This window comes from Elephantulus edwardii, unplaced genomic scaffold (genome assembly GCF_000299155.1).
Source record: "Elephantulus edwardii isolate Elephantulus edwardi_28Jun2011 unplaced genomic scaffold, EleEdw1.0 scaffold00226, whole genome shotgun sequence".
NCBI classification, from domain to species: domain Eukaryota; kingdom Metazoa; phylum Chordata; class Mammalia; order Macroscelidea; family Macroscelididae; genus Elephantulus; species Elephantulus edwardii.
This window is the reverse complement of record NW_006399976.1, coordinates 1222123-1234613: the sequence shown is the minus strand read 5'-3', so window position 1 is coordinate 1234613 and position 12491 is coordinate 1222123. Positions and strand designations below refer to the sequence as shown.

At 56.0% G+C, this 12491-nt stretch overlaps 1 protein-coding gene across 1 annotated transcript in view; it reads left to right on the top strand.

Moving 5' to 3' along the window:
- The window catches only part of SIN3B (SIN3 transcription regulator family member B), a 41851-nt gene extending 31796 nt beyond the window's left edge, over window positions 1–10055 (top strand). Inside the window, exons 11-19 of the mRNA XM_006898274.1 lie at window positions 2339–2577; window positions 3500–3683; window positions 4006–4594; window positions 5677–5846; window positions 8207–8380; window positions 8611–8703; window positions 8830–8924; window positions 9515–9719; window positions 9825–10055. Of these exons, the coding sequence (XP_006898336.1) occupies window positions 2339–2577; window positions 3500–3683; window positions 4006–4594; window positions 5677–5846; window positions 8207–8380; window positions 8611–8703; window positions 8830–8924; window positions 9515–9719; window positions 9825–10055 (1980 nt within the window). The remainder of the gene's footprint in view (window positions 1–2338; window positions 2578–3499; window positions 3684–4005; window positions 4595–5676; window positions 5847–8206; window positions 8381–8610; window positions 8704–8829; window positions 8925–9514; window positions 9720–9824) is intronic.
- Window positions 10056–12491: the final 2436 nt, after the last annotated feature.

The window sequence follows — 12491 nt, the reverse complement described above, 5'->3', positions numbered from 1 at the left end:
CTCCTGACAAAATGCTGAGTTTGTGAGACAGACTTCAAAATCTTTGCCTCTAAGGGGCAGTCTGATTTCACCCTTTTCAGTGGCATCCATTTCCTAAAAAAACATGCCTCCAGAAACGCTATGAACTTTGATAAATGTCGATAGCTGTAGAGGGGCTTCAGGCCTTTTGTTCATAGGGTCACTGTGAGTTGTTCTTGACTCGAAGACAATCAACAATAACAGGACAGATCTGCTTTTTCTCTTGGCTGTCCATGGGATGTACAGTACTCTTCTCCAGCACCACAGTTCAAAGGCCTCAGTTCTTCTGTTATCCTTAGTTAAGGTCTGGCTCTCAGATGCATGACACCGTTGCTCTTCAGCGCTCTGGAGAGGTCCCTGACAGCAGAGCCTCCCAGTGCAACTTGCCTTTTGATTTCCACACTGCTGGTGTCAAGGCTGTTGATCGTGGATCTGAGCAAGTAAAAACTTAAACAACTTAAAACTTGCCTCCTTCTCTCATGATGTTGCCTTTTGACCTAATAGTAAGGAATTTTGTTTTCTTGATGGTGAGATGCAACCCATATTGAAGGCTGCAGTCCCTGCGCTCCTGCAGCCAGCGTTTCCAGTCCTCAGTTTCAGCAAGGAAGATTGTGTCATCTGCATAACAGGTAATTGACGAGTCTTCCTCCAATCCTGATGCCACATTCTTCTTCATAAAGTCCAGCCTCTCAGATTGAAAAGGATGTGTCCCTGCCGCACTCTGTTCTTGATTTTGAACCATGCAGGTGTTCCCTCACTTTGTTCAGACAACAGTTTCTTAGTCTAGGTAAAGGTTTCGCATGACCACAATTGGGGGTTCTGGAATTCCTATTCTTCTCAGTGTTAGCCACAGTTTATTGTGATCCACACCATCAAATTTCTTTGCACAGTTGATTAAAAAGTACATCTTTGTAGTACTCTGCTTTCAACCAAGATCCCTGACGTCAGCAGTGACAGCCCTATTACCATGGCCTCTTCTAAACTCAGTTTGCATTTCTGGCAGTTCTCTGTCAGTGTACTGTTTTAGTTATTTTTTTTAAAAGCTTCAAGATTTTACTTGCATGTGATATTAATGATACTCAATAATTTCCACATTCTATGGGCTCTGTTGAGAATGAGAATAAATATGGATATCTTGCAGTCAGTTGGCCAGTTACCTGTCCTCTAGATTTGTTGTCACAACCTAGTGAGCACACCCAGGGCTGCGTCTGTCATTTGAAACATGTCAGTTGGTATGCCATTGGTTTCTATGGCCTGATTTTTTACCATTGTCTTCAGAGCAGCTTGAACTTGCTTGTTTACCATTGGCTCTTGATCCTGTGATACTTGTTGAAATGGTTGTGTGTCCGCCTGTTTGTTTTGGTATGGTGCCTCTCTATTCCTTCCATCTTCTTTTGATGCTTCCTGAATCATTCAAGATTTTGCCCATAACGTCTTTATGTATTGCAGCTCATATTTGTTGAAGAGCAGCTTGAATTTGTTTTCCTTCAGTCTGAGAAATGCTGAGGGGGTATTCCTTTTTTATTTGCTTACTCCAGCTCCTGGCACGTTTCATTGCAATACTTTGCTTTGTCTTCCTGAATTGCACTTTGAAGCCTCTGTTGAAGTCTTTAATTTCTTCCCTTTGGCTTCTTGGCTCTAGTCCAGTATTCAGAGTCTTTTCCAACATCCATTTTGGTCTTTTCTTCCTCCCCTGTTTTTGTAATGACCTTTTGCTTCCTTCATGGATGATATCCTTGATACTGTCCACAGTTCATGAGAGAGAGAGTGTGTGAGTATGTGGGTGAGTGTGTGTGTGTGTGTGAAAGAGAGAGAGAGAGAGTGTGTTGTCAATTTGTCCTGTGGAGAGGTTTGTGTCCACACCACATTCAGGCCCCTCCTGCTGCCCCTTCATCCGTCTCCCGTGCCCAGCCTGAGCACCTGCTAAGTTCTCCCTCCAAGGACAGTCCCATAAAAGGGCTCACACAGTGTGTGTTCTCAGAACTGGCTTTCGCCCCTCACCACAGTGCCCTGGGGACCCTCCCAGGCTGCTGTGTGTGTTACCTGTTTCCTGCCCACTGCTGGAATAGGTAGGAGGGTCAGCCTGGAGGCGTCCTCTGATGGTCACAGCACTTGTGGCACTGTGGAGGCTGGAGAATCCTGCTGTATCTCCTCAGTGTCCCACCACAGGCTGCTCCCCCAGCTGTAGAGCCTAACCCACCCTAACCCCTTGAGGTGCTCCATGGGCCCATGAGCCAGTAACCTCAAGACCTAGGTTTCCCCTCTGCCTTCCCCAGGACCCCACGCCCTGCAGGGTTGACCATTTGCGTTCCTTCAACAGCTGGATGTCGTCCTGGAGACCAACCTGGCCACGATCCGCGTGCTGGAGAGCGTGCAGAAGAAGCTGTCGCGCATGGCCCCGGAGGACCAGGACAAGTTCCGCCTGGACGACTGCCTGGGTGGCGCCTCTGAGGTCATCCAGCGGCGCGCCATCTACCGCATCTATGGCGACAAGGCCCCCGAGATCATTGAGAGCCTCAAGAAGAACCCCGCCACTGCCGTACCTGTCGTCCTCAAGAGGTGGCCTCCTCGGGGACGCACGCTGTGCCATTCTAGAACTTTCCATGCTTGGTCTCATATTAACGCAGGCAGGGGGTGGTTCTCCAGTGTGAAGGGGACTTTCCTGCAACACAGCTTGCTCGCTTGTTTTTTAATTAGACTTTGTACTCGATGGCAGTTTCCGGTCTGTGGCAGCATCGTGTGGGGAGAACAGACCGTTCCGTGTGCCCCCTCTTCTCCCTGCACGCCAGTCCCCCTGTAACTAACAGCCTGTGTGCTTGTGGTACATTTGTTACACTTGATCTGTTCTTGACATGTTATTATTAATTCAAGTTCACGGTTTACATTAGGGTTCACTCTTGGTATTCTCTCGCCCTGTGGGGTTTGACAAATAATGAATGCCACGTGTCCTCACGACAGTGGTGGTGTACAAAGTCACTTGAGTACCCTAAAAGTGTTCCTGGCACAACTTCTTCATCCTCACCCCCCCACCTCATGAGCCCCTGACAACCACTTGTCTGTAGTTTTGTCGTTTCCGGTACATTCTGGAATGTGCTCTTTGGGATCTTGTAGGGTTTTTAGAGCGATTTCTTTTGCTTAGCAATGTGTGTTTACAGTTCCTCCCCATCTTTAATATCAGGGCTGTGCTCCGTTGTCTAGAGACCCATGCTTTTCCTCTCCACACCACAGTTTATTTAAAACTGCTTCTTGGATGCAGTTTTAAAGCTGGACCTCTTCTTCTTTCTGGAAAGTCAGGGTCAGATCTACTGAGGGAGACATGGCCCTGCTCTCAAGGGGTACTGGGTCCAAGGACGGTCAAGACAGGGCAGGTTTCAGCTGCAGCAGGTTTAGACCACCGTTCCCACTGTGGGTTTGTGGGGTGGGCACTGTTGAGGGTGTGCGGGAGGACGAGGTGGCCCCTGCTGAGCCCTCCGCCCCACAGGCTGAAAGCCAAGGAGGAGGAGTGGCGGGAGGCGCAGCGCGGCTTCAACAAGGTGTGGCGGGAGCAGTACGAGAAGGCCTACCTCAAGTCCCTCGACCACCAGGCCGTCAACTTCAAGCAGAACGACACCAAAGCCCTGCGCTCCAAGAGCCTGCTCAACGAGATCGAGAGCGTCTACGACGAGGTGAGCTGCCGCTCCTCAGCCGCTGGGCTGGGGGACACGGGGGTCAGGGAGGCAGAACGTGGCCCCCAGGCTGGAGCCAGCGCCCAGCAGGGCCAGAGGGAACTTTCTCAGTCAGTGACCAGCACATGCACTCTTGCCAGCTTGTTCTCTGTCCCTGTCTTTGTGTCTGTGTGTGTGTGTGTCTGTCTGTCTCTCTTCTGCTGTCTCTCTGGGTAGAAGCTCATGTCGGTAGCCATCATGCGGTGGCATCAGGCCACAGCATTTCTGTGTTTGGGGGCCCCCTGGTCCCTGCCCACCTCCTACCCCCTCTCCCTGCCCCCAGCACCAGGAGCAGCACTCCGAGGGCCGCAGCGCCCCCGCCAGCGAGCCCCACCTCATCTTCGTCTATGAGGACCGGCAGATCCTGGAGGACGCAGCGGCCCTGGTCAGCTACTACGTGGCGCGGCAGCCGGCCATCCAGAAGGAGGACCAGGCCACCATCCAGCAGCTGCTGCACCAGTTCGTGCCCAGCCTCTTCTTCTCACAGCCTCTGGACCCTGGGGCCTCTGAGGAGTCGGCCGATGAGGACAGAGAGGGAACACGGGGCCCAGGCTCGGAGGCCAGTGAGCGGAAGCGGCCGGGGGCAACTAGCAGCCCCCCAGAGGAAAAGGGACCCCCAGGGGACAGCCCAGCGCCTGGGCCACAGCCCACACCCCTAGATGATGTCTACAGCCTTTTCTTTGCCAACAACAACTGGTACTTCTTCCTGCGCCTGCACCAGACGCTGTGTGCCCGGCTGCTCAAGCTCTACCGCCAGGCTCAGAAGCAGCTGCTGGAGTACCGGGCGGAGAAGGAGCGTGAGCAGCTGCTGTGCGAGGGCCGGCGCGAGCGGGGCAGCGACCCCGCCATGGAGCTGCGCCTGAAGCAGCCCAGTAAGTGGGGCCTGGGTGGGGAGGGCGGCCACCCCGCCATGGAGCCGGGCCGGAAGCAGCCCAGTAAGCGGGGACTGCGTGGGGAGGGCGGCCACCCTGCCATGGAGCCGGGCCGGAAGCAGCCCAGTAAGCGGGGACTGCGTGGGGAGGGCGGCCACCCTGCCATGGAGCTGCATGGGAGGGAGCAGCCCAATGAGCCGGGAACCAGGTAACGAGGACAGCCACCCCTCAAGGGAGTTGTGGCTGGAGTAGCCCAGTGAGCTGGGGACCAGGTGGCGAGAGGGCAGCCCCACGGTCATGGAGCTTGCCTGAAGCAGCCCAGTGAGTGAGGTATTGGGATGAGGAGAGGGCTGCCACCCCTCAAGGAGCTGAAGCTGGGGCAGCCCAATGAGCCAGGGGAAAAAGATGGGGAAAGGGCTACACCGCATGGAGTTGTGGCTGGGGCAGCCCAGTGAGCCGGAGACAGGCATGGGGAGAGGGCGGCCCGCTCTCTGTGAAGCTGTGCTGGAGAAGCCCAGTGAGTTAAGGGTGAAGCCAGAGGACAGCAGATAGGGCTGGGGCGGGGGGGATGGCTGATGCCTGGGCACCTTCATTTGCTTGGTAACTTACATCAGAAGCATCCTGTTCTAACTGTCCCCTCTGAGGTCATGACAGATGTCTGCAAATGGTAGAAGTAGTTGAGAGAGGCATGTATCCCCCTCAGCCCAACAGTGGCTGCTGCTTGCCTCACTGTGGGGTCAGGCCAGGGCCTTTGGCTCGGGCACTGCTGAGGACAGAATGCAGCCTCATTCACGCTCACACCTGGGGGCCGTGTCCCAGGGCCTGGTCAGAATTTCCACTTGGCAGGTGTGACCTGTACACTTGATCCCAGCGTTACTGTCATCCCCACCAGCAGGCCTCTCACCTGCCTGAACCCTGGTGGTGGGGACAGAGTGGATGGGGCTGCTGCTTGCGGAGATCCCTGCTGTCTGGCAGGGAGGCTGCAAGGGCCACAGGCTGGGTGGCCATCTCAGGCCTGGCTGGCCTGGTGCTCGGGTTCCTCTGGATGCGGGGAGCTGAAGGGCAGTGACCGTCCTCCCCAGGTGAGGTGGAGCTGGAGGAGTACTACCCCGCCTTCCTGGACATGGTGCGGAGCCTGCTGGAGGGGACCATTGACCCGACGCAGTACGAAGACACGCTGCGAGAGATGTTCACCATCCACGCCTACATCGGCTTCACCATGGACAAGCTGGTGCAGAACATTGCGCGGCAGGTGAGGGGCCACGCTGCCAGCCCACCACCCACCCACCTCGTGCTTGCTATTTGAGGTGACTCTCAGTGTAAAACGAACTTCCAGCGCGAGCCATTCAGTGACAAACAGTAGGTTCACAGTGCTTTATCACCCACAAAATGAGAACCCTCAGCTGCCCCCAGCCCCAGGCAACTACTTTTCATCCCTGTGGATTTTCCTGTTCTGGACATTTCACTCAAATGAAGTTACACACTGGCTCCTTGCACTCAGCATGATGGTTTTGGTCTGCCTGGGTTTTTTTTTTAAATTGTGAAAATGTAAAAAAGTAACCATTTCAGTTTTTTCAAATACAGCTCCATAATGTTAATTACGTGTTAATTAACCATCTGTTTCCAAAGTTTTCCCACACCCCAAACAGGAACTCAGTACCCCTTACGCTGTGATCCCCATCTCTTCCCTGTGGCCCTCCACAGGTGTTCTTTGATGTCCGTATTCTTGCCTGTTCTAGATGTTTCATATTCGTAAAATTATGTCCTTATAGTCTGTTTTCGGTGTCATGTCAGAGTCGACACACATGAAAGCAGGTGTCAGGACTTGATCCTTTCTCATGACTTGAGTCACAGCCTGTTGAACAGATGGACCAGACTCTTCATCCCTCTGTAGGTGGACACTTGGGTTCTCTCCATTTTTCAGTTACTGTGACTAGCTTTCTGTTAACATGGGTGTGATACCTATTTGAGTCCCTCAACTAATTCTTTAAGGGAGCTTCGGTGGCTTAGTGGTAAGGCGTTGCACTTCTAACCTGAAGGTACATGGTTTGAATCCACCAGCCGTTCGTTCCGCAGGAGAAAGACAACCTCCTGTGTGATTTACAGCCTCTGAAAACCTGGAGGAGAGTCAGCTGTTAATTGGTTCTGATTAAGTGGTACACAACAGCACCAACCAGCAACATTTGTAAAAAGTGTTCATGTTTTTGACTTGGAGAGTTAATAGAGTTAGCATAGCTGAATACCCACGAGAGGATGTTGTTCAGAGACACAGGCAGCATCGGGAGGGCCATGGGCGTCTGAGTCTACGGTACATACAGTTCAGGGCCCATGGGGCTGGCTTTGGGGAGGCCACCAGGTTCACACCTCATGCCAGGAGCATCTGTGCTGACACCTACGAGCTGGCAGCAAAGAGCAGAAGGTGACAGTGCAGCCCAAGCAGGCCATCGCCCCGGCGTCCCCACTTGCAGGGTCATCTCAGCCTCTGCTCCCGCTGCGGGTGCATCTGCCCCCTTCTGGTGGGCAGTAGGGTCTGCATCCTCAGGTTGTAAGAACATGACCCCAGGTTGGCCGTTGCGTCTGGCCCTCGCTCTGAGATGGTGTGGGGTGGGGAGGGTTGGACTGTGTGTAGGTGCCATCAGGCGGGGAGTACTCAGTCTCCAAGCTTAACCTGACTCCACTGAGGCCGTGAACACACCTGTAGTTGAACCAGAAAACAAGTCTGCTGCAGTTAAGCTGTTTCAGACTCCTGACGACCCGCCTCCACTTGGGTTTCTGAGACTCTAAATCTTCAGGAGAGGAGCCTTCCTCCCACAGGGCAGCTGGTGGATTCGAACCTCTGGCCTTTGGGTTAGCAGCCCGCAATGTTACACACTACACCACCAGTGCTCTTCTGTAGCTGAACCAGGAGGGAGAGATGAGCACTCATCGTGTCGCCGTTTGAAGAGAGTTACTGTCCCAGCCTGACGTGTCATTTCTGTCTGGTTTCTGTGCACCCCTCACACACAGGCAGGATGTGCCTTGTTGGGTTAAGATGGGATCATGTTGGGGTACAGTATGTTCAGGGTGGAGTCGATAGATTGGGGCTGAGATGGGATTGGGCTAGATTCAGGTTAGGTTGGGGCCAGGTTTAGATGTAGCTGGGTGGGATTGGGATTAAGGTGCTGTTGGGGTCAAGTGTAGGTGGGGGGTTTAGACTGGCCGAGATAGCTTTGAGTTGAGATGCACTGAACAGTGGGCATCACCTTGGGCAGCTTGGTGGCCATCCTGGACATCCCCCGTGTAGGTGGGGGGTTTAGACTGGCCGAGATAGCTTTGAGTTGAGATGCACTGAACAGTGGGCATCACCTTGGGCAGCTTGGTGGCCATCCTGGACATCCCCCGTGTAGGTGGGGGGTTTAGACTGGCCGAGATAGCTTTGAGTTGAGATGCACTGAACAGTGGGCATCACCTTGGGCAGCTTGGTGGCCATCCTGGACATCCCCCCCTTGGTGCAGACCCATCCATTGTGGGTTGTGTGTTCCGGCTGAGTGGGGCCTCCTGCTCACACAGGAGCTGGGCCGGTGGGCACCCCGCGAGCATGGCGGACACTCACCCTCCCTCCTCCCTCCCCAGCTGCACCACCTGGTGAGCGACGACGTGTGTCTCAAGGTGGTGGAACTCTACCTGAACGAGAAGAAGCGCGGGGCCGCTGGCGGGAACCTGTCCTCGCAGAGTGTCCGCGCCGCCCGCGAGACCAGCTACCAGTGGAGGGCGGAGCGGTGCATGGCTGACGAGAACTGCTTCAAGGTGGGCTAAGGGCGGGGCGGTGGGCTTCAGAGGGCGAGAGTGAGGCCTGCCAGGGCGTGGACCCCACGTGCACCCTGTCCCAGCCCCTGCTCACTTGTCTCTGGATGGTGCCACTGACCACAAGTGCAGGGGGCTGTGAGGAGACCTTGGAGGCCAGGTCGCTTGTGCTGGGGTCCTTCATGGTAGGTTCGTCCAGTGGCTTCAGGTGGGTTGTGTGGCTCTGCCCTCAGGTGATGTTCCTCCAACGCAAAGGGCAGGTGATCATGACCATTGAGCTCCTGGACACAGAGGAGGCCCAGACAGATGACCCTGTGGAGGTGCAGGTCAGTGGGGAGCCCCAGGTCTTCCACATCATGCTGCATTCTCAGGGTGAACATTGTAGGGGGCTGGAGGCCTGGTGAGAAACACTGCTGGAATGGGATTTACAGTGCCCCCTCACCCCCACACAGCACCTGTCCAGCTACGTGGAGCAGTACGTGGGCACGGAGGGCACTGCCAGCTCACCCAGTGAGGGCTTCCTGCTGAAGCCAGTGTTCCTGCAAAGGTGAGGGGGCCACCCACGGTGGAAGACTCTGGGAGAGGAGAGCCTCAGTCCAGGGCCTCAGAGGCCTGAAGGTCAGGGGATCAGCCTAGAAACCCCAGGAGTTCCTATGGCCAGGCCACCAAAGAGGACCCGGGACCCTGATCCATGGGGATGCAGGTGAATGAACAGATGTAAGAAGGCCCTCGAGGGTCTGGACCTCTACCCAGGAGTGAAGAGAGGAGGTGGAACCTGGGCTGACGCGAGAGGTCAGGTGTAGAGGGGTGCTGAGAGGGCGGAAGTCTGGGTCTGGCTTCCTGCAGAGTGGAGGTGAGTGGACAGAGACTTGGCTGGGTTTGCCCACAGGAAAGAGGAGAGGTGGGTGAGGCAGTATGCAGGACAGAGGCATAGGTGCTGCAGGGCACCCTACCTGGACCTGGCAGGCTGGTGACTGGGTCTTTGGTTTGCACCTTCCTGTGCCTGGGTGTTCATATGTGTTGTGGCCACAAAGCCCCAGACCTGTGGACCTCAGCCTTACTTCCTGGGGTCCACCTGGAGCCTCCTGGGGGCGGGGCGGGTGCCCAGCACCACCTTCTGAGTGCGTCCCTGCGTAGGAACCTGCGGAAGTTCCGGCGGTGGCAGTGCGCACAGGTACGGGCGCTGCGTGGCGAGGCCAAGGGCACGTGGAAGCGGCTGGTGGGTGTGGAGAGCGCGTGCAGTGTGGACTGCCGCTTCCGCCTCAGCACCCACAAGATGATGTTCATCGTCAACTCTGAGGACTACATGTACCGCCGTGGCGCCCTCGGCCGCGCCAAGCAGGTGCCTGGCCCCCAGCCTTCCCCGCCCTCCCCTCTGGGCTTCCAGGCTCTCACCCACGTATCTACCAGCCTCTAGCTGTCCTGACCCCTTGTCCCCACCCCACAGGTGCAGCCCCTGGTGCTGCTCCGGCACCACCGGCACTTTGAGGCGTGGCACGGACGCTGGCTAGAGGACCACGTGCCTGTCGAAGCGGCCAGCCTGGTGCAGGACTGGCTGATGGGTGAGGAGGATGAGGACCTGGTGCCCTGCAAGACACTGTGTGAGACAGTGCGTGTGCACGGGCTCCCTGTTACCCGCTACCGCGTGCAGTACAGCCGACGGCCTGCCTCGCCTTGACGTCCTCTGGGGCATGCCACATGGGTGTCTCCACGGTATTTTGTCCTGACCTGGGGCCTGGCCTGTGCCAAACTGACCTGCCTGCCCCAGGGCAACTGGAGAAGCCTAGCCTGGGAGCTTCGGGGTATCTGCCTACTAGGATGAGACCAGGGCTGAGCCAGGTGCCAGGCAGGGTTCAGACCAGGAGCACCAAGAGCCCTGGTCACACCCACGCCAAGATGTGGGGAGAGCAGGCGCTGAGTGCCAGCAGCTGGCCTGCTGTGCCCCACAGCCCACACTTCTGGAAGATTCCACCCGCAGCGGGAGAAATCCAGGCCAGGGGCCCGACCAGTGTCCCTGTCTGTGCTGTACTCACAGTGGACCTTCCAGAAGACATCCGAGCACACAAGTATTTATTCCTTCATGTCCTCCCAGCAGCGTGGCTTCCGTGATGGTCCAGCCCTGCGGTGTCTGGGGAATGAAAACCCTTGAGCAACTGCGTCTGCCCACCCTGCAGCCTTTACTGTCCTAAGAGGGGCACGCAGTAGCTCCCCTCCTGTGGGCTCGTTGTTCCCTGTCAGGGTTGGCCTGAAGGGCTCTGTGCCAAGCACCCCCAGTGCCGGGCAGGACCAGTCCTATTACTGGCTCACCCCTGGGCTGGAACCACTCCCAGCTGTCTGCTCCTGAAGCAGAGCTGTGCCAAACTCGCCTGCCCAGGAAGCAGCGACATGTTTCTGATTGTCGCCTGTGGAGTTTGCAATGCCTTTGACTTGTGGCCTGGGGGGCTTCGTGGCCTGCCTGCTCCCACCCAGTTTCTGTTAACCGTTCTGCGGGATGCCAGCAGGCACTTGACGAGCACCCTGGTTTTGTAAGAAGGGAGTTTATCATCAGTTCTTGCCCCTCCTCAGCTGTGTCCCAGCTGTGCCTCCCCTCCTGTCCATCACTTCCGGATTTGGGCAGGAGGCGCCCCACCCTGCATGCTTCGAGGGGCACCCCCCTCCTGGACACTTTCCGTCCAGGGCTCTCCCTTTGCAGCTGATTTGAATGTACATTTCCTTTTCTATTTATTTGCACATTAAAGTTAAAAATTAAATATTGATGGAAAGCCAAGCAGCTGTGCCTGGCACTTTGTGAGGGGACGCCCCGAGGGTTGTGAGCGCCATAGTCCCCAGCCGCTCGTAGGTGGCAGGGAGGGCCTGTGTGAGGAAAGCAGCACTTCTTCCCTCCGCCTCAGATGGCAGAACCAGGCTGCCCCACAGTGGCCTTGCCCAGGTCCTTTCTACTGCCTCCCACCTGTGCAGGAGCAGGCACACCCCCTGCACATGTGGGGAGCCTTGGGAGTGTTTTCTAGAACATTCCTGCTGTAGAGCAGGCCCGGGATCTTTCCACCTGGGTGTTGACTGGGTCCTGGTTTACCTCTTAGCAGAGCATACCCCCAGCATCAGCCGTTTGTGACCACCTGTCCCTCGATGTCCCCTGCCAACGCCTAGAACCTCCTATCTCCTTTTTATGCCCCCACCCCCATGCTGGTGGGGGGGGTACCGCATCATCCCCCAGGTGCCTTATCTTTCACCATCTGCTCAGACAACTCCCAGGGACCCGGCATCCTATAGTACCCACATCTGCTCTGTCCCTGGCAGCATCCACCTCTTGGCACATGGCACCAGAAGGGACAGGCAAGTCTCTCGGGGAAGTTCCAAGGCCCAGGGGCAGGTGAGGGGTGAGTCAGGGCTGATGTGGCCAACAGGACTCTTTAAGAGGCCCCCAGGATTCCTGCCCCGAGACCTTCCAAGCTGCTTCAAAGTAGGGCTGTGGGGCCTTAGCAACCACCTACCCCACAAAGGCAGGCCTGACAGCAAGGGGGCCCTGAGTCTGCCCCTCGCAGGACCCGATTCCACCAGCTGCATAGAGTGAGGCTGACACTTTGGCTGCAACCTGGAATCCTGAGCTGGCCCTGGAAAATGACAAAGACAGGCCAGAGCCTGAGCAGAGGGCCCAGTTGAACCTCACCAGGACCCCTGATCACAGAAACATCAAGATAACAAGAGGCATTGCCCTACACCACTCAAGCGTGGGAAGTCATAGATCTAGGTACCACTGAATCATCTCCAACCCTATGCGTATTAAAGAACTGCTCCCGAGAATGTTCAATAGCTGAGTTTTTGGATGTCAATTGCCAGGCCTTTCTTCTGAGGCACCTCTTGGTAAACGTGACCCTTTTCATCAGTGATTTTGCTCACCGTTCCTACCCCCAAGGATTCCTACCAGTTGCTGTCGATCCAGCTCATAATAGGAATCTCAGCAACAGGAAAGAACAGCCCTCTGCCCTTCCACCCACACCTTCCCTTCCAGCTGGGTTAGGGGTGAGGTCTCAGCCCCAGCCTCCTCCTGTTCTACAACTTCAAGGTTGGGGACCACATTAGGACCCCCAATCCTGTGCACAGCAGAGGGGCACAC